This window comes from Leuresthes tenuis, unplaced genomic scaffold (genome assembly GCF_036924035.1).
Source record: "Leuresthes tenuis unplaced genomic scaffold, fLeuTen1.0.hap1 SCAF_21, whole genome shotgun sequence".
NCBI lineage: Eukaryota > Metazoa > Chordata > Actinopteri > Atheriniformes > Atherinopsidae > Leuresthes > Leuresthes tenuis.
Genome location: NW_027325375.1, coordinates 26,900,356 through 26,927,444, shown reverse-complemented (window position 1 = coordinate 26,927,444; position 27,089 = coordinate 26,900,356). Strand labels below are relative to the sequence as shown.

At 41.6% G+C, this 27,089-nt stretch overlaps 1 protein-coding gene across 5 annotated transcripts; it reads right to left on the bottom strand.

The window, feature by feature from the left end:
• Window positions 1–1,935: 1,935 nt before the first annotated feature.
• Window positions 1,936–26,441, bottom strand: LOC140279167 (kinase suppressor of Ras 1-like). 5 transcript variants are annotated; one of them, XM_072374226.1, is made up of 21 exons: window positions 25,932–26,441; window positions 17,281–17,421; window positions 13,794–13,938; window positions 13,213–13,702; window positions 10,730–10,911; window positions 10,417–10,486; window positions 10,219–10,302; window positions 9,466–9,527; window positions 9,267–9,376; window positions 8,704–8,872; window positions 8,395–8,436; window positions 8,020–8,068; window positions 7,851–7,914; window positions 7,435–7,722; window positions 7,150–7,346; window positions 6,956–7,052; window positions 6,501–6,634; window positions 6,099–6,230; window positions 5,853–5,988; window positions 5,596–5,729; window positions 1,936–3,639 (listed from the first exon to the last, which is right to left on the bottom strand). In XM_072374226.1, exons 1-21 carry the CDS (start codon window positions 26,139–26,141, stop codon window positions 3,633–3,635), a joined length of 2,943 nt encoding a protein of 980 aa, XP_072230327.1. In that variant the 5' UTR covers window positions 26,142–26,441; the 3' UTR covers window positions 1,936–3,632. The 5 variants fall into 5 exon arrangements, with proteins under 5 accessions (XP_072230327.1, XP_072230328.1, XP_072230332.1 ...); XM_072374227.1 differs by having other exon boundaries at window positions 7,851–7,911; XM_072374231.1 differs by lacking the exon at window positions 25,932–26,441 and adding an exon at window positions 23,877–24,036.
• Window positions 26,442–27,089: the final 648 nt, after the last annotated feature.

The following is a 27,089-nucleotide window of genomic DNA, read 5'->3' as shown; positions in this document are numbered from 1 at the left end:
TCCATTTTTCCCTCATTTTAAAGCTGTGTTTCAGTATAAATGTGAAAAGGCGAGGCATGTATTTTGAGGTTTAGAAAATATTGTCTTCCTCTTTCATAGGATATTATTTCCCTTTTGATTACTAATATCAATATACGGTATGTGGGAGCAGACAGTTTAGTCACTTTATTGTACACTGGTTTAAAACAGATGTGCTGTTAGTCAAAGTCTTTTTTTAGATTCATGAGACACTTTTATTTTCCATAACATGCTTTGGAGCAGAACTCAAACTGCTTTACTGACTTTGATGGTAGGTTACATTCAAACAAGCTGAATGAACCATAATGAATAGAAAAAATGAAACGTGACCAAAGAAATTTTCAAAGATTATATTTTGGCACTTTGCCTTGACTGCTGTTGCATATGAGCAGGTGACTGTCTGTGATCTTGGCTGCTGTGGGTGTAACACTCACTGATGCACGTGAACTTATTTCCCTGAATTAAACAAACTAATGTTCATGTAAAATGTGCACAAGTGTAATAAGCTGAGCTCCGTTTCAGTGTGAGATCAACTTATACGTCCAAGTTTTCTGTGGGGTATTTACGCCATCTAGAGGCAGGATTTTGAAACTTATGCAGCTGTAATATCAGATACATCTACTAAAATGAGCTTAAAGGCTCATTACTGAGCCTGAAAACAACTATTTCATACACATTTCATGTTTTCTCTGAGGCCTTCTCTGCAACCACCAGAAGCTTCAGCTGGTTGTGACGTCTTCCTGCCTTAAGTCCGATCTTTAGCAGGTAGACTTTTGATTCACTCGGCCAGTTGAGGATGTTCTAAAGTCACGTTAAAAAGACCCTACCACTTTTAATTCTAAGGTTTTATGTGTCAGTTTTAAATTAAAGAAAAAAAAACACCTGGCCCTGAGCAGGTCTTAAACTCAAGCAAACAGAACCTGAGATAAACAACGTATGACATTATTTAAGGCTGATGAACACATACAGTACTCTGGTTTACCTCAGCCAGGTTAACTGAAATTTAACCTTTTGATGCAAAATTAGCTTTTTAGGCAAGATTAACGTGCACACTTTCTAAAAATGTGTCAAATTTAACACGGTAACAGATGTAAATATATATAAAGATATATCCATCACATGACCACAGTGTACGATATTCTGGTGGCTACTTCCAGCACGATAATGCACCATGTCACAAAGCTCATTTCATCTCAAACTGGTTTGAGATGAAACAATGAGTTCACTGTACTCCAATGGCTCCCACAGTCACCAGATCTCAATCCAATAGAGCACCTTTTGGACGTGGTGGACAAGAGATTGGCATCATAAAAGTGCAGCCGACAAATCTGCTGCAACTGCGCGACGCTATCATGTCAATATGGACCAACATCTCTGAGGAATGTTTCCAACACCTTGTTGAAAGTATGCCACGAAGAATATGCACATATATGCATTTACACACATTTTTTACCGAAGCATAACTTTATATGGATTTTGATAGATTACACATTTTAAAGGCAATAATACAATAGAATTATTGCAATTTGTGCTGTGCAAAAGCATAAATTAACAGAGAGTAAAGCAGAGAATTGGCTTGATTGTTTCAGCCCATTCAGATCTATGTTTAGGTGTTACTTCTAGAACGTGAAGGTTTTCTGGAAATCTTAAAACTGTCCATTAAAACTCAATCTATCAGTCTCTGGTGAAAGTTGAAAATTGGCATAAAAACCACAAGACTTCTTACTCTAGATAATAATGGGCTTTGTATTGTATCCGTTTAATCACTGTAATATTTCTGCACTGAAGCCTAGTGATTGAGATATATATATATATATATATATATATATATATATATATATATATATATATATATATATATATATATATATATATACACACACACATATCTTAAGTAAATGAATAGTATCTGCTCTGTTATTACATGATCAGCCAATTTTATTGTCCTCCATGGATGAAAACAGAAACTGTGTGTACATAATGGTAGTCACATGCAATACAAAAATATGAATTTTTACAACATAAAAAACATGTATTGGCCCATTCTTAAAAAGGAAAAAGAAAGAAAACAAAATGTACAGCTTTTATACAATATTTTATACATGAAAAAAATATAAATATATATACATATCTGTAATTGCCATAACAGTACCTATTCAAAAATGTTGTGATGTATCTTACATATAAAATGTTTATACAAATATTAGAAGAATCATGTTAATTTGCTTTATATTAAATAATGTATCTACAGTACATACCAGTGAATCCACAACACATTTACTACAATCTCTCTCTCTCTTTCTCTCCAAAAACAAACAAACAAACAAACAAACAAAAAACTAAAAGCCTACCCTAAAGATTCCAAGCCCCGGTCACCCAGTTGCACATGAAATCACAAACAAAAATAACAAAGGAGAAAGAAAAAATAAAACCCACATAAATACAAGCACTAAAAAGCCAGCAATCACAAACGGTGTACACAAGCACGCACGAGAGGTACTGTTCAAGGAGGAGGAGATAGGACACTTTTGTGCCAGGTTCCTGATCTTTATGAACGAAATCACTTAATTCCTTGAAAGAAGGATCTTTCCGAGTAACTCTTTTAAGGTGCACTTTACACTTAAACAGATGTACATTATTACTGATAAGTATTTTGTCATATAGAGCCAGTAGTATCTATTTCCATGTAGATTTCAGCTTTTCTTTTTTTTTTCTTTTTTTAAACCATTGTTTACACACACACACACATTTTTGTCAGTGCCCTGTTTTCAAATGCATCCAATAAACAGTGATTTACCAGACTGTACTCCAAAATGACGACATACAAGTAAACACATCACATTGTCCAGCCTCTGCAACTCTCCTGAGGAGAAAAGCTATAAAACGGCAATAAACACTATGCGAGATAAAAACTGAAACACAACCCCAAAAAAAGAAAAAGTCCATGATTATTTTTCCTTGCTGAGAAAGTGCATATTGTGTCATCACACAACCCTCAAGAAAGTAAGGGAGAGGAGGCGAGAGGCGGTTCGTTTGAGAGCGTCACTCAAGCAGCCTGGCCAACAAGTGTCACACCCTCAGGGAAAAACAGAGATAAGTGAAGTGGTCCGTTCAAAGATGGAGTCCATCTCATGTCCAGCAGTGTGTTTGTGTGTGCGTTTCAGAGAGGAAAAAGCGCCACGTGGTCAGGACCCCAGCGAGAACAACCACATCACAGCAGCACAGAGAAGGTGAGCAGGCCGAAGACAGCGCAGCCGTCAGCAGGCACAGATCACAACACGCCACTCAGTCTCGGCACAGACACCACGAGCCGGCGACTCAACTTCAGAGTCCCGACTGACATTTTAGGACAAAACAAAGGGAAGGCAAAGAGAAGGGAAAGCAAGGAGGCCGATAGTGGCCGTCCCCATGGCCACACTTCAGTCCACCGATCCTCTCTTCCGAACAAGAAAACCCAACGGTTAGACATGGAAGATCAGACTGTGGATTAGTGGAAGCGGTGCCCGTTTCAGGCAGAGGCAATGCTTTGATCAATCCTGTAAGAGTTAAGGATTCAGGAGCATGCAAGGCAGACCCAGGCTTTGTTTTGCATTGCTTATGTTTCAGAGTGACTGCTACAACCTAGATTAGAAAACAGAACAAGAAAAGAGGGAAAAAAAAGCAAAGGAAAACACAAATGTTAGACAGTTAGTGAGAGTGTAACTGGCTTACACTGAAAAAGCAAGATAGCTCACTGACACACACATTGATTAGTTTAAGGACATTTACTGCTTCAACACAGGTGAGGATGTAAGAGTTCATTTTATCCCCACTTCACTTGCATTCTTTCCTCTTACAGGTTTCTTATGTCTTTTCATAACTTCAACCAGCTGTGAGAAAACTAGCTGTTAAACATACAGGGATCAATAGTGAAGCCCCTGAGTGTTGGTAGTAGTCTTGGAGCAAAAGCAAAAAGTGCGTGAAAAAGCAAATCATAGACGAAAAGCAAAGAAAAGTGGGGCTCGAGTCAAATGGCCTGTTTTTAACTTGGAAAAGGTTCGTAAATAAGTGAAAAGGCCCAGATGTGTTTAAGTAGCAGCCACGATATGAGCTGAACCCACTTAAAGTCAAGGAAAAGAGCCTCAGTTCTCCCATAGCAGAGGACACTCTGGACCATCTTTTATGAAAGAGGAAAACAACGTTCCTCAATTCCTTGTGGCCAAAATAGCCAAAGCCACAAACATTTTCATGCATTCATACTAACGCAGGAGCCTCAGGAACTGGCGTCTCTTACTTATGTGCGTTTTCAATTCAGAACCTTGGCATTATGCAATACTTTCACAAGTCTGTTCAAACGTGCATTCACAAAAGGGGGGATTCATTATCTGATGGCCTTTTTGCTATCCATCCATTGCAGTTCCATGCGTTGGGCACACCACGGTGGTCTTTTGTCAAGCCTTTAAAACTCCCTGTTCCATACGTCTTAATCCTTGTCGTTTTTAAATCAGGGCCAATGAAAGGTGTTTAGGAAAAAAACAACGAAAACAGGAGACAATTTGACAACAGCCTGGGAAACATGGCGTGGATGTGTGATGGAGTCATGTCAATAAACAGAAAATGGCGGCATAAAGTGGAAAAGCTGGTCTAGATAAAGGGAGGTTGCATATTCACTCTACAGCAGAAATCTCCAGAATCATTAGGCAATCTAACACAGAAATCTAGCTTTTCAAAACAACCTGTTCCCCCAAAAAAGTTGGAACTATGAGTAAAATGTGGATAAAAACAGAATGTAAGGATGTTGGGATCATTTAAACCCTGAATTTAGTTGAAAATAGTACAACAGTCACAGTTCAAAAATATACGCTCATTTTGAATTTGATACAAGCAACATGTCTTCTTTTAAACAGCCACATGTTGTCCTCATTCTTGATAGAAGATTTCAGTAGCTTAACAGTTCAGGACCTCCTGTGTTGCTTCTTGTTCTCAGTTTAGATCCTGCTTTCTTTTCATCTCATTCTGTTATTATTCATAATTAACACAGTGTTGCAACTTTTTTTTTTTTTAAAACAAGGTTGTATTCACTTTCTTTGTAGGTTCTCTCTGCATAAAATGTGATCTGTCACAGTAAGGTCCATCCTATATCTGTTTGAATCTGGAAGCCTTCTGCAACTACACCGAAAAAACTCAATAATCTCATGCTAACATCATCACTTAATCTTAAATGTATGAGACAGCTACAATCAATCCCAGAGACATACTTTTCCTGTCACAGTATTGTTTGATGAAGCATAAATTAAACTCAAGAGCTCACATATTCATCTATAAACCCCAGAGATTAAATCATATCAGAGGGGGAAAAAGACATCATCAGATCGGGGGAAAGTTGGCGTGTTGATAAAGTGCAGCCTAAGCCTAACACCACATCTGGAAACAATTCTGCTTCAGTCTCACATTGTTTATAGAGTCAGAACATGACAGCAGCACAACTGACAGGCCATTGTACCACAGGGAACCACAACATACACAAGAGCAACCAGAATCTGTGGAGTATTCACATGTCCAGTGTCTTCACACCCTCCCTAACTGTGGAATACCTACTCTGCAGACTTCCAGAAGTGTCCTGGGTGGGACAGTCTGCGGTTGAGTTTGGGCAGCTTCTCCAGCATGTCAGCCAGCTGGGTGAAGGTGGGCCTGTCTCTCAGGTCATAGGCCCAGCAGGCAGAGAGGATCTCCTGGAACAAGACATACTTTGTTTTAACTGCTGCCGTTTTGCAACTTACTGATGTCTCTGAATCAGTACAGCATGAGCATTTGCCACTCTTCAGAATGAGTGACACACTTGTGCACTGACTCACCGTGACCTCCTTGCCCAGGCTGATCTCAGACAAAACCTTCTTTATACCTTCTCCGCTCCCAACCTGCCAGATAGTGGCTTCCACAGGCTGGTTGGTGATTGGCCAGTCCCTGGCTTGAAGTTCATACCAAATAGTTCTTAAAAGGAGGAAAGCAGTCACATGTTCTCAGTCAGAATAGTCGGAATAAGGGTGAAAGTATCCAGAACTTTGACTTAAATCTTGATGAACTGTGTGCTCAGAACTTACCCAAAGGCGTACACATCAGCTGCATTGGAAAACGGTAGGCGGTCTTCGTTGTTACCTGGGCTCATCCTACGCACAATCTCTGGTGCGAGGTAACAAATCCAGCCATGTGGAAGTTTCAGTTTATTCTCACGCCTGGAAAAAAAAAAAAGAAAAGAAAAGCAGGCAACAGTTTTAAGTAACTACTCAAATGGAGTGGAAAGTGTCAGTAGAAGGATACATTAGCTAAATTCAGTCAATCTCCAATTCCCGTGTAGAAAAACAGCCATTTATAAAGCCTCACGCAAAGGAAGTGCTAAGTTAGCATGCTCTTAAGTTCAATATGTGCTTCAGAAACAAGAGTGGGCACACAATTACACAGATTCTGCAGCCGAGCTTGAGGTTTCAAGATGTGGCACTTCTTACCTCCCTTCCTGAACAACTCCAGAAATTCCAAACAGCCCAAAATCCGTGATGATGACTTTATTGGTGTCATGGAAAACATTCTTTGACTTCAGGTCTTTGTGTACAATGCCTTTGGCGTGGAGATAGCCCATTCCCTGTATCAGAAGGCAAACGGATCAAGAAATGTTGCCACCCACACTGATGTTCTGACAAGTATGCATGGAATACATATACATATACAGCCTCGTTCGATAGTAGTAGCTTCAGTGTAGAGCTACAAGGGTTATAGGTTGAAGTGGCTCCCTACAAGATGGATTACAACTCCATTTATAGTATAAATGTCCACTTCCCTTCAAAAGACACAGGACCCCAAACCTTATGTGGCGATGCACAGAATGGTGCACGAGATGAAAGTGGCAGGAAATGGGTTTGGGTCTGTTGAATGCATTGTGTGGCGATAACAGGCAACAAAATACCTTTACAATCTCCTGAGCGATTTGTCTTGTCTTGTTTATATCCAAGGTGTTTTTAGTGTCCCGGACAACTGAATATAATGTCCTCCCTTTACAGAAACTGATGGGGGGGAGAGGGAGAGGAAAAATTACTTCCATGGAAATGCTTGTATTTGGGTAAATGCAAATGTTGAAGAGTGAGGCAGCTCTGGTCTTACCTGGTGATGATGGCAAGGTGGGGTGGAGCCATGCAGGCTCCCATGAAGAGGACCACATTCTCATGTCTGGTTTGTCTGTAGTTCATCACCTCCTTTTTAAAGAGCTTCAGATGGTCCTGATTGTTCCCATCGATCTCAAGAAGTCGGATGGCAACCTCCCCGTGCCACCGACCCTTGTGGACTTTACCCCAGCGGCCCTGGACAAACAAAACCCCGAAGTACTGAGGTACTGAGGTACAAGCCCCTGCTCAAACTTTGACACGGGTAATGGGTCCGATTCCTCACCTTTCCTATGAGTTCTCCGAGATCCAGTTGTTCAAAAGGAATATCCCACTCCTGCAGGTAGACACTGGTCTGACTGGCCTTACGGGAGATGGGGACCTTCCACTGGTTTCCCCGAGAGTAGGGCAGATCGTTAAGCTCATCGCACTCACCGTCCGAACCCATATTCATCCTGATCTCCTCCCTGTCATCTTCATAATCTCCTCCGTCCTCATTGCTCTCGACGTCTTCTTCGTGATCCTCTTCTGCTTCGGGATCTTCGTCTTCGACTTCAATGTCCTCCTCCCCATCCTGCAATCATACAAAAATGGTTTGTGTATGTACAGAGCATTATTCAGAAAAATAACGGCTCCACAGTGAAGCATAGTAAAGGAAGAGTCAGAAAAAGCTGAGAGTGAAGTATATTTTCTAAACATTACCTCTTCATCTTCATCCTCTACCAGCTCAGCATGTGTGTCATCAGCTGACTGCTCTATCTCACTGCTGTGAAGCAGAAAATGATATCAGACAAGTAGAATTCAAGAAAAACATCTGTGTCATCATCACCGAAACTGACTGAGCTTCAATTTTGTAATAGAAATATCTTACACTCGGTCATGGAGGCCATCAGAGTACACATTTGCAGGACTGGAAACATCTACAGAGAAGGGGACACCATGATTTAGGGAGGAATAAGAGGACTAATCGTCCCTCGTTCTTCCCTTGTAAACCCTTGTTTCACAACATACAGAACATAACTGCTTATGCAAATCCCCACTAGCTCCAGCAGATGGTGTCAAAATGCTGTTCACAGTCAATATGCACTAATTCTGCAGGCATTCAGTGAAAACAGAGCTACACAAACAGCTAAATCCCGAAGCAAGCATGCAGGAAGAGGAGATAGCTGCAGGGCATCAAAGGTATGCAGAGTGGTAAAATAGAAAAATAACAGGTCAATGTGTTATATTGGGACAGTCAACTCACCAGGGAAGATAAACTGCTGTCTGTGCTGAAAGTAACAGGCAGCTTTTACAAAAATAAAGAGAGGGAAAAGTCAGATAAGCATTGCAGGAAAGAGATTTTTGGTTAGAGAAAGCTTTGAATCAAGAGATCTTGTCCATGTTAATATATGTAGAAAAAGAAGGGGTTAGAAGTGTATGTGGGGCTCCATGCTATCAAAGACGAGAATCAGCAGAAATCTGTGTAATGAGGAGAAATAAACACTACATGTGTCCGTATTCGTCTATGTTTGCCCGGGCATCGTTTGTTGTGGATTTCTGTGCCCGGATTTACCTGGAAAGTTAAAGCGGCTGTCTCGATGGCCTTTGGGCGAAGGGTTGGGTGGTGGGGTGGCACTGGGGGGGTTGCTCTGCTGGAAGGGTGCTGGAGAAGAGGGTGTGGATGAGGTGGTGGAGGACGGATTGCTGCTCGAGTCCAGCTGGTTCATCACAGGAGGATGATCCTGGCAAGAAGTGGAAACAACTCTAATGAGAGCCTATAAATATTAGTCACACGATACTGCATTTTAGACCGCTTCTGCAACTTCTACACTTGTAACTTTCTTCTGCGATCACAGGAGTCACGTGTTCTTATAAGACTGCATTATGGCAGAAAGAGAAGCACCCCATAGCACAGATGACAAAAGTGACATGATGAATTGCTGTGTTATATATCCAAAATAAACTCCGGTCTTCCATGTGACAGGATATTGTGATGATTATGACAAACATGGAGACATATGAGGCACTTACATTATTGACACAGCGCAGCATTATCTAATCTGAAAAGGATTCATGCTGCTCATGAAAAATACAAATGTGCACTCTTATGCAGGACTCTTTTTCTTTTCTCTTTACCTTTTTAGTAATGGCCTTTGGTAGCGTGCCAAACTGCGGTGCTTCTTGTGGCCGGTCCACAGGGTTGTTTATGTCAGAGGGAACAGACTCAGTTCTCCGGATTTTGGCGACTGTAGGAGAGGAGGTGGACATTTTTAATATCAAACATGTATTCAAGACACAAAGACTGACAGCAGACCAAGAGTGGGACAAAACTTACTTGGTAGAAAAGAGATTCTGCAAGATGGAGCTTCCTTTGTACATTTGTTGTGGCACTTTAATCTGCAGAGAGAGGGCAGCATATGAGAGGCTTGGTAGCAATTAGTATTTTGTATCTAGACTCTTCAACTTTACGCCAAGATTTAATCGAGTACCGGTAATCAGATCAAGTAAGGACATCATGTAGGAAGTACGCTGATGTTGAATTTGAAACCTTTTAAAAGCTGTCAAAAAGTTGGGATGGCGTCCTGTTTGCCACTGTGATGCATATGGAAACATTTGGGAACTGACAAACTAAACCAACTGCTGTGGTTGCTCTAAACTGTGCTTTGATGACAAGCTGGAACATCTGTCCCCACCTTAACCAATTCCAAGATTTCCAAAAGAAACGAGGAAAGCCGAACAGTTTTTGGTCTATTTTAACTAGAGAATTTGCATCAGTTCTTAATGCAGAAAATAACGCCCCGACAAGTTAGTTAGCATCCATTGCGTAGTGAGATAAGTGATAGCTTTACTTTTAGAAGCACTACTGTTTAACAAATGGGGAGAAACATGCAAACTCCACACAGGAAGGCCCAGCCGGGATCTGAACAGGGAGGTGAGGCGACGGTGCTAACCACCACACCACTGTGCAGCCCCCCTAATTACATGAGGATTACATGATTCTGGTGTTAATCTACATTGTACTCTGCGCCTCAACTTTTTTTCTTTGTTGAGGCATGATTGCACTTAAGAGTAGAAGACCTAAACTTACCGACAGTGTTTGCACTTAACCCCAAACATCATGTTCTTCTGGCACACTTGACATGTCTGAGACAGCCAGGACTTAGTTGAAAACCTACACAAAAACAACTTCTGTAAGTCCTATAATCAGATTAATGTAATCATATTCCTGGCAAACCCGGCACGTTTGCTTTACTATGATTTAAACACGTTTAAAAGAGAGGTCTACCTGTGTGTGACTGCTAGACCTATGTCCCTCCTCACTGCTTGTGGGGAACTGCGATGCACTGCTACATTATCTAGACAGACAAAAACAGAGAGAAGGATAGACACAAGGAAAGAAAGATTAAGAGGACAGTAGGGTTAAGTCGAGAAAGGCTGGTAAGTCGTGTGGAAGTTTTTACTTTTGTCAGAAACCTAAAGCCTTCAGTCGCACTTCCCACACAAAACCAAAGCACGCTTAGTAAGTCCAGAAATCCCAGTGATTTTAAACATTTCTTATCCATCATATTAGGAAACGTGTGTATATATAAATGACTTACTTTTAATTATACTGTGCTCCTCCATGAGGGTGGGTGTCCCCGGATGGGTGTAAGGTGCTGTACTGGGAGCTGTGGGGACTCCAGGAGTCCGTGTGGACATGACAGGGTAGCGAGAAGGTGAGTCCTCACATCCATTCCCATTAACTTGCATATTCAGGATCAAATTGTTCTTCTTAACACACCTAGGAAGGAAAAAATGAAAGATTGAGCAGATACTGGCAAAAACTAGACTGGACACCACACGTCTGCAGCAATGCTCGAGCTCCGTACAGCACATGGAGGGTTATGTAAGAGCTGAAGGGAAGCACATTGGAGCACCTTAATACCATTGGCACAGGACAGCAAGGATGATATCCTTAACACCAAGACCAAGGTCAGAAGAGAAGCATCAAGCAGTGCCAGACCTGTGATTTATGTGCACATGCACACGCACATGTGAGGAATAATAGTCTAATTTGCTCTAAAAATGTGCACAATTAGGCCTGTGACCTGCTTTCAGGTTAAAGCACCGTGAAAATGTACACAACCTGGACAAACTAGCATGATTATCTGCGTGTGTGCTGGATGCATTGGATCTGTTTACTTGTGCCGTTGGCAGATTTTTCCTCAATAAAACTTTCCATAGACAGGATATTGTGGATAAACATGTGGCTTGTTTGTGTACGTGCACTTAATCACAATAGAGAGACAGAGAAAAAAAATAAGAGCGAGATTGTGTGTATTGCCACCTTTGAGCATTAGATCTGGGAAATATTTCCTGTTTTGACATGACTCAAAATCTCTGGGAATCTGTGGAGGATTAGCTCCGCTCATACAGTGAGAGCAAAGAGGCAACAGGCAGGATGTGAAAGGATTTAACACAGCAAGTACAAGTGTATCTACGGAAAGTTCTGCCCCTGCTCTGATACAGTTAAGAATGATGTTTTTCGAACAGGACAATGCTTTATGAAGCGATCTTACCAAGCGCAGATATTAAAAGTGTTTGAGAAATCCTACCCAGATAATGCTTAGCAGTTGTATCGATACATGACATAAGATTATCAATCATAATTACATTCAATTCATTGCCTGAAAGATGAGCAGCAGCATTACTAGCTGATAAATACACACATATATACACAACATACAGGGTTTTTCTCTGAAAGGATTTCTGAATTTCAGCTCATTACAATGTTAAAAAAGACTGAAATTGCAGTTTAACAAACAATAAAATGCTAACTTGTTTAAATTCTGAGACATTAGTTTGCTCTTTGCAGGCAGTGACTGGTTGAAGTCTGGGACCAATGGGTGTCACCAGAAACTGGGTTTTCTCCTTTGTTGTTTTGACAGGCTTGTATTTCAAATGTCGCTTGTTTCGGGAATTTCCGTCTTTAGCTTTGTATTCAACAAGAAAAATGCAGCTCAACCAGGTTGAGATCAGGCGAATGACTTGGCGGTGGGAGATTATTCCACCTCTTTGCATTTAAAAACCTCAGAGGAGGTGTTGCAATAAGTTTTAGACCATCGAATCTGAGATGACAGTATATCTCTATACACTAAGGAACTCATCCAGCTTTTCCTGTCTTTTGTCACATCATTGATAAAACTACTGCCACTGGAAGCAGCGTCAAACATTTTTACCCCTTTTTATCCCCTTTAACCCTACATGCATTGTATCCCTAAAGAGTATAGTTAGTCTTTTTTGTGCATCCCACAATCACTGTGATTTAAAAGTTTTTTCTCTTGGTATATTTATTTCGTTGCTGCTCTCCTTCTTGGCCTTCACTAATGAAGCCGGCCTGGTTCAGTGCGCAGCGTGTGGTAGAGGCTGAAACCACCACCCTGTAAGTCTATAGATGGTGTTTTTTCCCCACCAACAATTCAAAGCAGTTTTTTCACTTCTTTTATTTAATTTCCTCATAGGGCTACATCCTGCTCCTAACGGTTCTGTTATGATGAAACTTTTTGATAAAACTGTTTACGCTTGCAACAAGAATTTAAACATTTTTGGCAACTTTAGATTTTTTGATAATAGTATCTCTGATGCTCTTAAGACAGCGGTTATCCTCATCATTGTGAAACAGAACCTGGAAACAACCAGTCATTTTTAAGCTTTATGACAACTGAAGTCATGTGAATGCTGAATATTAAGAGAGGATGAGTCTTACTTGAACAATACCTGTTTCATTTGATCACATGGATGATTTAATCGCTTTGCAGTTGTGAGCATATTCTATATTGTGTACTTACGAGTTGTAATTCAGTGAGGCTAATTATTCTGACCAGGACTAAAAGATTCTGCAGTTCTCCTACCTCAGGACAGTTCTTTAACTGCCCAGAGCTGAAACATGTGCTGCCAGAGGCAGCAAAGGTAATTTGTCATAATTACAGTGCTGGACGAAAGGTCCTATTTAGCTCTTATCCGACTTACTAAAGAAAACCTGTGGACACGGACTGTTTCTCCAAAACTACGTCAGTTGACAGGGCTTTAGCGAGACACCTACTTGTTGGTGGAGGGGTCCTCGATACGATTACCCAGCTGGGACTCGTGGCTTTTGCTGCGTGTGAGTGTGATGTTGGGGAGCAGATGCAGGACTTTGCGGGATGGAGGTGGAGGGGTGCAGGGGGGCTTCGGACGGTGCCGCCTCTTTGAAGGGGGAGTTATGGGTGGGGTGGAGGTGCGTCCATGGAGCCGTGCTGTGCGGGATAAGGGCATGGGGAATGGATCTGTGAGAGGACTTTCACTGTGGATATATGATGCAAACGCCTCTGGTGTGGGAGCCGCTGAAACTGAGCCCGAGCGAGGATGGGAGAAGGTAGCACAGGGGGTGGATGGGGTAGACTGGATTGTCGATGGGCGGGCTAGAGGAGATGGACTGTGAGGGCGAAGGGGAGTTCCCAAATTGGTTAGCTGGTCTGCGGTCAGAAGAGATCCACTGTCCCTCCTGGTGTGTTCGGACAGCCACGAAATGCTGTCGTCTCTCAGTTCACCTCCTAAAAGAGACAAAAAAAATGTAGACAACTCAAGGACAAAACACTGATGCATTTGTATGTATGAACGCTCCCATAGTGTTAACAAACATACCTTCAGTGGCACTCTTTAAACAGGAGAGGGCAGCACTGAGTCTAGCACATTCTTCTGAGCTGGACCCTAGTCTTCGCATTGCATCTCTCACTTGAGGACGGGTCATCTGCAGTAAAGCATCTAGGGACAACTTTACTTCGACTGCCTGCAGAGGAGAAATTAAAAGAGAAACAGATTGCAGGTCCTCTATGACTGTACAGAATAAGGAAAAACAAAAAGCAATTTGCAGGATGCTTGAGGGAGAAACTGCTGAAAGCTAATTTTTAAAAACATATATAGCTATAGATAATATAAGATAAGATATCTTAAGTATTTAAATACAGTTTTGAGCCAGTCATACAACTTCTAACTTCTAACACCATTCATTGAAATCAGTGTTTTATTTTTTGCTGGTTTATGCAACTTCATATTTATCTTAGTCTCTTTACTCGTGGATGTTCAGATGAATGCAGGTATGGTTAAATAAAGAGCCTAAAACCTGACTGTTTCAGCACTATTCGACAAGAAAGTGAGACCATAAGAGCAAACAGTTGAATATACAGAAAAATATAAAACATTTTCCTCAAGAGCAGAACATCAGAAATACACAAAATGTTCACACTCATGACTCCATTTGACCCGAACAGAACTGAGGACAAGGTAACCTGCCTCGCTTTGAAATCATGCAGTGTGTTGCACTTGCTTTAGATTTTCACACAGTTTCACATAAAGTGTGAAAATCAAGAGGCAGCTAAGGAATATTAGTAGGGTCTTGCAGTTTTATGGGTATCCTGCAAGTTTAAATGGCTTTGTTTGGGTCGAGATGGGATTTTTGGGTTAGAATTGGGTCATGGTTAAGTTGAATACAGCATCCGGTTGTGTTACGAATAAAGAAATAAAACAACCAAATGCAACATTTCAAAGAACCCAACAGGATACTGGAAGTGGTTTTTAAACCAGCAAAGAAGAAAAGAAAGAAGGTCAATCATTACCGAGTTGATTTTAGTTAAACATGAGAACATATGTTTCTTCTTACATTAAGCTTATTACATAAGTAACATCAATCTATCAAATCAAAGGGTTTACTTAGTTTTACTGTTTACTAAAACGACTGATTATCACAGAGTATCTGCACACCAAAGAGTTCAAGACAAGACTGAACAGAAACTGTGAATGTAATGTTTATCCAGTGTTTAGTTACTGGGATGGAAAGTAAAAATAACGGCATGCAGCAGCTACAATCTATGGAGCACAGAAGGAAATAGGATCTCGTCCAGATAATTGGGATGTTTTTTTCTTCTTTTTTGGAATGGGAAGTGCGCAATCGCTTATCAGTCAGGTTAAACCCTTTGCTCTGAGAGGGCAAGCACTGATCGCAAATCTAGGCCAGCCTCCCACACTCGTGTGTACACTATAAGCAAAGCAAAGCGCACACATACAAAAACACAAGTGAGAATGAGTGAAGGGACATTTAAAAGGGGCTGTTGGTCCTCTGCTCCCTTCTCAACTTCTCACTTACAGCAACATTACAAATTTAGCCACACAAATAAAAGGGACTGTGTACGATAGCTGTACTGGGGCCTCCCTGAAACACTGTTACAGCTCAGAGCTCCAGTGGAAGTGTAGTATAGAAAGCAATAAACAACACACTGTTTTTCATAGATATTAGGCATCTCCTCACAGGTTGGCATTTTAGAATTCTTTGTACATAATAGTGAAATGCACATAGAAATAGAAACAGCTAGAAGGATCTAAATGTACAAATCTTCCTAACAGAGAAATCATTTAGGAAGCCAGCCTACATGAAGCCTACCATTTGAAGCATGGGAGCAGAGAAGTTGTTTTCAATAAATAAGCCATAATACAGTCTGCACGGTATATAACAAGGAGATGCACTGCAGAAATCTCACTCTAATAATGTGTGAGTATCTAAGTGGGTCATCAACATGTCATGACAGCTCCACATCTATTACGATATCCCTGTTGGTATGTAAGAGATACGACTGTGCACCTACTATTCCATCCAAAACACTTTTCTCACTTCCAACTAAATGATTTGACGGGAAGTGAGAGCCGGGAGGCAAAGTGGGAGGCAAAACTGAGCAAGACAGACAGGACTCAACTGTAAACAAAGGGCAAATAATCAGTTACTGAGCCAAGCCATAAAACAAAAAGAAAAGCATGGAGAAACTGGGGAAAAACGGAAGACTAACAGCCGCAGAAGTGTTTGAAAATGACAGTCAAGTCACTGAGCAATAAAAATACACAGTAGCTGACGAGGACTAAACAGTTTACAGCAACAAAGGAAGGGACACAAGTGAAAGGGGAGTAAATAGCAAGAGGATCAAATACGAAAGAAAAAAGAAAAAATGAAATGGTGGCACCCATATGTTCGAACATTTCACTTTCTTATGCAAAGGCACAGAGGTGAACTTACTGAAAATGCAACAACTTAATCATGTGGGATCTTCATTTATCATCTTATAACATCTTTTAAGTTGGTAAGGTAATATAACTAGATAATAGAACTAGATAATATAACTAGATAATAGAACTAGATAATAGAACTAGATAAGAGAACTGGATAATAGAACTAGATAAGATAACTAGATAAGATAACTGGGTAAGATAACTGGATAATATAACTGGATAAGATAACTGGATAATATAACTGGATAAGATAACTGGATAATATAACTGGTCCTATAACTGGTTCTACTGCAACCCGTCTATTCTAGCAGTTTGATGGGAAATGCTGCAAACACTACTGTTTACTTTATTATTCAAATAATATCTGCACTAAAATGAGGTTCTTATTGAGAATAAAACTACACCTTATATAAAGTAAACCTTCCCAGGAACATCATTCATTCGGTGATCTTAGGCTTTTATGCTTGGACTAGTCCATCAGTAATAATTCATCAAGATCTCTGTTTCTGTTTGTTCTTATTTAGAAAGTGGATTTAAAAATAAACAATTCACATTCTAACACCCGTACAACTATCAAAAACTCATCTTCACTAAACTACAATTTAAAAAAAGAGCTTTCATAAACACATGTGAGACTTCAACAAACATTTACGTCTGAGACATTCCTCACACACTTGTTGGAAAGTCACTCTTCAGTCGCACAAACGTGGGATCAAGTTATAAATGGAAGGATGCTGGGAACCGGCTTTTTAGGCATCCAAGATGAGTTTGTCTAAACAAACAGGCATATCTTATGGTACCAATGCAATATCAATAGTCACTTTGGATGCTGTATTGGTTGAAAGGAGCATGTTTTAAACATTGCATCTTGATAAACTACAGAAAGATTCTGAAAATAAACCAGTTCAAGCAGAGATTTCTGTTGCATCAAAAGGCGTGACCAGCGGCCTTTTGATGGCATTCCTCATGCACATGAGAACATGGACTGAGTACACATACTGAACACACATTTATGTGACACAAACGCATTTGCTCAGGCCAGAGTAAACTGGCCTTCACACAAAACGACATGACCTACCTCAATGAGCTCCGGTCGCAGGTTGATGGTGCGCAGCCAGTCTCTTAAGCGTGGGTAACTGTCAAGGGCCTCGGGCCTCTCAGTCTCTGGCACTTTCTGCTTGCACTGCAGCTGTTTACAGATGTATTTCATCAGCTTCACCTGCAGGGAGCAACAGAGAACATAGCTCAGATGGGAGGGGCAGTTTAGAGGGGAGGCTCACAGCATGTGTGGAGGCCTTCGCTGTGACGGGTGTCTGCCACACCTGTGTTGCCAGAAAACTTGTTTTTGTGGAGATGGCAGAAAAGCTATGCAGCTCATGATCAATATGCATAACATTGTTTGGAATAGAAACAGTTATCAACTGCTGATTTGCGTAATTAAATTACACAAGAACCTGACAAACTTTCCCATCTTCAGAAGTGCCTGATGATGTGTCGGATAAAGCAAAAGACAGATGCATAAATTACGACTGGCTCCCACACTCAATGTTTCCCCATTCTGGACTCAATGTACCTGTACTGGTGACAACACCAGTACTGGATTCCCAGTACACAGCTAATTAGATAGAAACTGCTATTATCGTGCATGGACTGGTCATCTAATGAGAGCATCTGTGCTGCTGGCAGAGCAAATAAATGCATTAGGAGCAAAGAAATAGCTCAGTCACATCAACGGTCTTAGAGATGGCAGAGGTGCAGCATGACCAATCACTTTTTGGGATCGTAACGAGGTCAGTGTACTTCCTTTTTTATCTGCAACTCTGTGAGTTGTGCACCTTTTGTCATGGTCATGATGACTATGATAACACAGTAAATAAATGCAGATTTAGAGATGCAGAGAAACATCGCTTTCTTTCAACTTGTATCATGTTGGCCTCTCCAGGCAGCATTCACAATGCCACCGCGTTGCAATGGCTTAATGGAGCGAATGGAGAGAAGAACAAAAGATCGCCTATTGAAATCTGCCTGTCAACATCACTCAGAGGGACAGAAACATACTGTCATACTCCTGTTCTGTTAATGCTTACATCTGCTAATTGGCAAAGCAATAACTAAAGCCGTGTATGTATGTCAGATGACGTCAGACACATCATATAACCCTGATGGGTCTGAAAGCCAAAACCCTCAAGTAATGTAAATGATTAAGTTAGAGTCTTGTTTTCAAGACTCTCTCTATAAAACTGAGACTTTACTTCAATGCATCCATGTCAAGTGCAGTGGTCCGTCCTGTGAGTATTACAATGAACACCATGGTGTTGGTTTGCAGCGGCCGGCATTGTGCAGCTCAGCATGACTGTATAATGTGTCCTTATCTCACAGTCTATCTGTAAGAGTCCATTACAACAGGCAGCACCTTCAGAAGAGCTGTGCAGCAACCAGTTAGCTCACGAGCCACCTCGCACATTCTGAATGCCGCAACAACAATGGCGAGCGCGAGTCTTTCTCTGCTCATTCAACCATTTCCATGACACATCCACTCTCAACCAGCCAGAAACTTGTACAGCCGCGCTACTCTCTGAAAGTGCGGCCTTGGGAAGTAAAAAGCCAGTCTCGACGCAGCTAACAAAAGAATCTCTTTTGCAGGCTGGAGAAATGAAAAGAGGATAGAGAAAGAGGATGAAGAGGAGGTAAATGCTCAACGTTTTAATCTTGACCCTGCAGCCATTCATCAATCATCAACTGCATGGAGAAAGTCAAAAACACTGAGCATAAACTAATAAAAAGTCACTTAACTCAAATACATCATGAAAGCGGATTAGTCAAGATCAAAATAAATGGTAAAAACATAAGCCAAAAAGCTACATTTTAGACCACAAATGTCAGACAGACAGAGATAAGTAACAAAGTAACAGGAAGCTCCTCAGATTATACTTCTAAACAAATAGGCAAGCAAACTGACATACAACCACATATACAAAGTGGATGGATGATACAAGCTGTCCTACACAAGGGGAAGCCATGATAAATAGTTATGCCATATCCTAATCAACTAAATTGAAATTTTAAAACATTATTCACAGAGTTCTCTGCCAGCACAAGTAGCGTGGCTACTAGCAGGACAACAGCAAGAGGCACTGACTCAATGGAGCTAACAAGCTAGCCTCCTCCTTTACCTCCCTATACAATAGTGCAGCACTGTGACGTCAGGTTACCTAGCAACCCCTCTTCAGAGTCGTCAGCAACATTTCAGTGGGATTTTCCCCATACATGTGAAACACAGAGCTCAGACACAATACATCACAACATACAAAAGTCATCCTGTCTCCCTATGACAACAGCTGCTGCAGCGATCAAACATGACCAACATGTTTATCTCTTTGTCACTCACAGGGCATTCATTTTACCAATTACGACCCTAAATAAGTGCGATGGATAGGATTACACAAGGACACGTGTCCCCAAATCCCTTACTGATATCAGAGATGTGCATGTTTGTGCTGGGAGCACACTCACACACACCAGCAGGCCAAGAGATAATGACAGGCCCCTTGCATTTTATTTTTGGTGCGGAGTGGAGAAAAACAGTGTTTGACGTGTGGCCTGGAGGTGGGAGGAGGGGGAGGATAAATGGCGTCAGAGCCCACCTGCCAGTGGAGCTAAACAACACCATGGCAACGGCCTAATGCTGCACGGAGCATGAGTGACAGCCAGTGTGTGAGCCACCAGAGAAGGCAGAGGAGTCCCAGCAGCGGCCGGCCTGACACAGCAGACTCGGGGAGCCCATCCCACTGCCTCAGTTGTTTTCTCAGGGCTCTTGCTGACACAGCCACTTTGGTGCACCTGCCAAGGATAGCATGGCCTATCTGAGAACCGAGCAACAATGCTCTATCCCAGAAAAGGATATTTGCACAGTAAGGTCAGCTAATTTCTTCCAGACTAGAAGACACACATATATTCCTTGTCTGCAGTTACAAGACAGTAGACCCTTGTTTCTTTACATGTGACCATTCTAGTTAGTGTCACAGTAGCATCTAATGTAGATTGATCCGTTGATCACAGCGTTGTTACAGTATAATGCAAGTCAAACCTTCAACAGGCTGCTGTGCATGTAGCTGAAAATGAATTCTATTAACACATAAAAGAGGACAAACAATGGCAGACACAGTAATGCAGAGGTCAGGTCACAAGAGGGGGTGGGACCATTGGGGTTACATGGCTGCTAGTCCTAGACAATGGCCAACCGCCCCTCCTCCATCATAGTTACAGGGCTGGGGGGGTGAAGCGGTACCAGAGCTGCTCCCGTTTCTCTCTGTAAGTGCAAGGTGTGTCTGTTCAAGCCTCGACAAACACATGGTCTTGTTTTGTATATAAAAAAAAAGAACATATGGCGACTGAGGCTATTCTACATATCCCAGGGCAGACTTATAGATATTAACTGTCCATGTGGCTTCTGGCAACCTTTTCCAAGAGGACACTCTTTACCATAAGAATATACATTTATTGACTTGGAGATAGGGCAAGCAAGCAAGCAAGCAACCCCCCCCCTACAAAGAGCAAAGGAAACCTAAAAATGACAGGATGTAATGCAACTCATCCTGAGCCGGTTCAAGAATAGATCAAGGCCTGCCTACACTGTTCAACCATTCTGATTTCTACACCATACAGTCCATTCTTATTGGCTACACCTCCCTTACAGTCAGGGAAAAAGAAGGAAACGAAGTCAGGGTCAGCGCTGATTGTCACTAGAGTTGTGTTTCCTCTAAACCCTGATGTGAGCAAAATTCTCTGCTGTCTAGGCGTCTGATAGACACACAAACGCACACGCAGTGGTTGTCATGTCGCAAGAAGCAGTCCAGCGGATTGGCTTTGATTCTCCCCTCCCCTTTCCTGCCTGCTCTCCCTTCTTGCTGAGGCTCTTTGCGCGTCATTTGATTTTCTTATTTAACAACCAACCCTGAAAATGCGTAGGAAGAAAGATGTCTAAATATAGATGCAGCCACAACAGCTCGCACCACGAGTGCACAGCAAACTCTCTCCAACACCATGAGGAGACAAAACAGAGTGACGCTTTGCTGTTTCTGATAATCACAGAGAGCACTGATCAGAAAGATATCATACATGAAAGATATTACTTTCATGTGAAGATTTAAAGCTTTGAGCAAATACCTCCCAGCATTTATTTAGGCTATTCAAAGAAGCACATAAGCAAAACACTTGGGTTCTGTTATAAGGACGCTTTTAAACTCCTATTTCCATCTGTCTTGATCATGTAAATCTGTCTGGTTTAGAAACATACAAACATCTGAGACAGCGCAAGAGGATATGATCAAACAATTGTCAGGAATAAACACAGAGCTACAGTTAAAGTAACACCGAGGCAGCATGAGAGGCAGACAGAGACCAAGCTGAGTGGGATTAACATGTGAAACGTGAAGTACCAGTTAGCACTCCATTTGAGAGCCCAGTATCATTATCCTCTCACTGGCAAAGCAGGAAAAAACACACACAGTTCAAGTGGAATAATAAAGCTCGCCCAATGAGAGAATAAAGCCAGTTCAAGCTGCACTTGATTGCTCTCCAGCGCAATATGGGAACGATAACCCTCGCCACAAGTGAGACAACTTCCATGACCTCACACAGATTGCACACATTCAACGAACAAATTAACAGCTTTGGTTGTGGTGACATTTATGGTTTGCCACTTTAACTATACATCATATGTAGACAGTTGCAGCCCAGTGTGCTTGCTAGAGTTTCGAGTCTGTGGGAGGCCACTGGAGGAAAGCTGCATTCTTTTTTTTTTTTTTCATCTCAAAGGAAATAAAGCAGTTAATATCATGGCTGAAGTGAGAGTTACATTGGTTTCGGAAGTAAAATTGTCATCTAGAATCTAACTGCCGAATCTACTGATTTGTAACAGATGAGGCAAAAGACAAATCTCAAGAAAGGGTGAAGCAAGAAGTGAAAGTGCGCACTTATTGGAAGTTGCAAAACAGTCTGCCAGTAAAGACTTAGGAAGTAAGGCTGGCTTCACCCTGGTTGAGTGCTGTGGCATTGCTGCATGTGGTTAATAAAACCAACCATCTTTCTGCAGGCCATCTACTGCCAGCACAGTTTTCTGACACCGTGGTGCCTTTAGCAACAGACACAAAGAGTTTTGTGTAATTCACAGCTGATATGATTTCAAAAGTAACGACGTGAGTTAACCGGTTGTAATTTGAGACCAGTCACACACAACTGCCTAAATCAACAACTGTCATCATCATGTAATAATAGATTTGACCTGTTTTCCCAGTTGCAAAACAATTTCTCTAATGGGATAATAAAGTATCTGTCCATCTACAACTGGGCGGTCCCACAGCAGAACTATGCCAAGTGGCTCCGGCTTGGTTTGAGCCGAGACGTGTGTTATGCGGTCAGTGTGGATGAACTAATCTGTTAACACGGGAGTGTGTCGGCACACGCCCAAGGCTGCTGTGAAGCTGGCCTCAGACCGTTGATCTGCATACATCTTGACCATGTGAACAATGATGAAGAGAGACATGTTTGGTGTTAAGCCAAACCTGAACGGTGAGTTTACATAGATGAACCGTGATGTTGAAATGATCCGGTTACTTACTAAGCAAATTCACTTGAGTTTTATGATATGAGACAATGTTTCATATTCTTCACTATTTTCTCCCCCCCCCCCTCACAGGATGTTGTAGACAGGACAGTTTGAGCAGAAAATATGAAATTAACCCTCTGACTTCTAAAGTTGTATCCTAAAATGTCAGAAATTTCGAAAGGGAGACAGCAACTGTATTCCCACACGCTTGCTTTAGCTGTAAGGCCTTCTCCTTCATTGTTTTCTTTACATCTATTCATCTGCTTAGATAGTTAACCCCTTGTTGGAGAGACAAGAAATGAGTCGTTCAAACAAGGCAGCATTGCACTTGGTTTGATCCTTATACCCTTATAAAAGGTGAGCTGTTCATACACTGTAACGACAAAACAGAAAAATGCAGAATGAGACAAAAAAGGATAATGTAACAGGAAAAAAAACCCTCAGAAAAACGGAGTAATACTCAGAAAAGAGACCTTGATGACTTTCCATTTGAACTGTACGCTTGAAACAGTCACACCATCTGCGTGTATGAGTGTGCTCCGTGACAAAAGGTAAGGCACCGAAGCTGCGGCTGAACACAAACCCTTTATGACTGTACATTTGCGTCAGTGGTCAGTCGGGGAAAATGAAATTTCACAAATGAAATTCACAAAATTTCACTGAGAGATAGTAAATTACTTTGCTGTAAGCCAGAAAATGTCTATAGTACCCATTTCCGGTACAGCAACTTCAAGTCAGTAAGCACTCTGAGGCACTCATTTCCACTGCAGCAGCAAGTAGATTTCAAAACAAAAGGTTCTCAGTTCTTCTTCTTCTTCTCAAAGTGCAATAGGAAACAATTCTGAACATGGCTAAACTACAAACCAGCTAAAACTAACTTTTGATAACCACATCCACCATTTTCACAAATAATATTTAGAGATAGTACCTAGTAATGGCCTTGTAGGCACAGGAAAAAGACCCCGGAGTAGTTTTTGGAGTCTTTAAGAAGCATGTGAGAGCGGCACTGCCTGTCCATTGTCATGTAGAACAATGCCGGTGCAAAATGTATCTACGAGATAGCATACCTCAGGAAGCACTCTGCCAGATCACGTCCTGTTCAACCGACGAGGCACACATGACAACGGATAAAGACGAGTTGAAGAATGTAGACTAGGACGGGCCATGACTCCACAAGTCCCTGTTACCTCTACGCTTTAACCAGTTCAGGCATGCATTCGATAACCTGCAACTTTGCTTCAGGAAACAAAAATGTAACCTGAAGTTTCAGCTACATTTTCTCGCACAGCTGAAAAGGAGTGGGAGGGGGTTTTAGTGTGGTCTTAAACAGGGTTTTTTCTTCTGGTTTCCATCTCAGTTCATAACCGACTTCTTATCTTTTTTTTTTATTTTACACCAGGCTTCTTTACTTGTGCCAGTGAAACTCAGCAGCTTGCTAAATTCTACCAGAAGCCTGCCAGCCCCAAGGTGCCCCAAGATTCCTATTGTTAAACTGGAGAAAAAGTAACACTTGAGCGCATGAGACTGCTTTGTCATCTCACTGTTTGCCCGCCCGACCTGACAGTAACCAATTTACAGATATGATCGAACACCACCAATAAATAACATAGCTTTAAAGAGCTGCTTTACTCATTAAACACCATTCTTTAGCATACTTAGGGTCTTTTGAACCTAGTTTGTTGTGGTTCCAGAGTTCTCTCTGAAACATTAGGTGTTAGGAGCAACTGTACAATCGTTCATATGGTTGCTCAGCTATACATATATAAAAATAAAAAAAACAGACATAGATAATTGATCATCTACATCTTTAATTTATAATTGATCATCTATCCTATTGGGAACATTCCTCTACTCTCATTATGGTTGGATTTGAAGGCATCAGACTTGTAATATTCCAGTTTTTTCTATGATCTGATCTCAAGTCATTTATGTCCTAAACAAATCCAAGACAGATTTGGGGCCTGTTGTCATGTAGAAACACACAGGCCTGTCAGCTATATTCTATAAATGTCATTAGAAGGAAGTACAACTGACAAATGATAAATTAAAGTCCACTTGATTTAAAATGTACTATTGATTTTCCATGTAAGCAACCAACATTTTGCGTCTTAATCTAGAAAAATGGACATTTAGACATATGGCATTCACTGCCATTACACAAAAGCACACAGTATCCAGACCAGACCTCTAAAGGACGAGCGAGAAGTGCCACGAAGACTGCTAATAAATTAAGAATATCAAAAATCACTGAACACACACAGCTGAGGTAGAATAAAGACGGAAGCAGCGAAGCACATGATGCATGCGAGACTGTACATTTATCCCCACAAAGCGGTGTCAAGTAGGCCAACATCTGACCGTTTAGAATATGTGAGTGAGAAACTGTCGTGTGCTTCCTCGATGCTTTCACATTAGCAGACATGACTTTTCTTACACTACCTGCGATGTGTAAAAAAATATATATAAGAACCCCCAAAAAACTAAAGAAAAACAACAAAAATACAAAAGGACTCTTGCGCAAAGCATTGTCAAGTCATTCAAACACGACGGCAGTGAATCTGCATCCAGATGGAGAACACAGACCCCGCTTGCCTACATTTTGGAGAACCACATGGAACACGTCGTAGGCTACGTCTCATTTTGTATTTGTCTTGCAGGCCCAGCTGTACCACCACTAAATCCGTAGCCGATCTGAAAACGGTAACAGAAATAATGGCAATACCAGATTATTGAATGTGTGCCATTAGGCCGGGATGAATTCAGCTGCACGGCACCGTGTTGTGAACTATCCGAGGAGCTCCTGACAGATAACTGAGAAAGAGGTCACATAAGTAGCTTGTTCATATGCATCACTGATGTCTCCACCATTTAGGAATATTCTAGAGAGATAATGAAGCCCTCGTGATAAACATTTTCCAGCCGTCGTCACCTCAGTGCATCGACCTAGCAGCACACTGTAAGCGACAAAATGTGCTCAGCTCTCTCGCACGGTGAGGGCGCCTCGCTTGCAGCCCATATTCAGCCCGTGAGGCGGACAGCGTCAGGGCTTCATGACTCCGCAATTTGACTAGACTGCTTTCTATGGAGGGATGCCACTTTGACCTACCCGAAAAGCTCATTACCTCTAAAGTGCGTATTTCTTGCTGTGTGAGGTCGTTGGACGCGGCGCATTTGGTCCGCAGCCCCTGTAAACTGGAGATGGAGATATCAATCATATTCTGGATGAGTTCGCATTGATGTAGTGCGGCCATCGCTGCGCCACCGCCGCTGTCCCTTTCCGGCTGCTCATCACTCTCGACCATATTCCCTCCTTTGGCAGACACACTATCCATTCCTCAGCATTGGGCACGGCTGGAAGGGCTGGAGTCAAACCGCTGAGCTCAAATAAAACACATGCAGCGACGCAGCGACCTATTGTGGAAGTTAGCTGACAGCAACTGTCCCCTGCTCCCAAATGTAAAAGCTAAAGTCGGCACTCAAACTAAATATATTTTTATCGCGACAGTGTTCAAGTCGTAAAACGGTCCGAAGTCCGGTAATGCTCGTCTTGTATTTTCAGTCCGTGTTCGGCTTCCGACGAGAGTATACACTAGCTTCCACCGACAGCTCTGGCAGAGGCTTCACCGTCTGTCAGCTGTTGGGAACATCATGGAGCGCGGTGCAATCTGGGAACTGGAGTCATGCAGGTTACACAAACGGCACTCCACACTACACCTCCCAACCTCCCCCAACACCTACTTACGCGAAAGAAATTAACAACAGAAAAAAAAAACACCAACGACTTTTGTTTTGTTTAGTTTAAATATCGAACAATATTTAGAGCTATTTAAGTTAGCAATGGGAAAAAAATTCACCTGTAAGGCAAAGACAGCAATAGCTGAGGATCTGATAGCGTTAGCACGGGCTGCATTCCATTTAGGTGCGCATTGACCATGGTTTTACAATGAATTTAGACATGCCAGAGTTGGAAAATAACTGTGGAAATTAAATCAACACATATTCAAACAAAACACATATGTTGTAGTGATCTGGTGTGTACAAATGCTTTACTAGTAGCACTAAAACAATACTAAAGAGTCAAACATTGGCTTTGTTGTGGTGAGCACAAATTCTTAGCAGATGTGATTCACAGTATCAAGAAAATTGAGGCACTGTTTCACTTGTTTGTTGGGACACTCATAGATCATGCTTATTTTTGTTTTTGTGAACATTTTCATGAGCAATGCCTGTGCTTCTTGATAATTTCAGATGTTAAAAAGTCATACTGTAAATGCAGATTC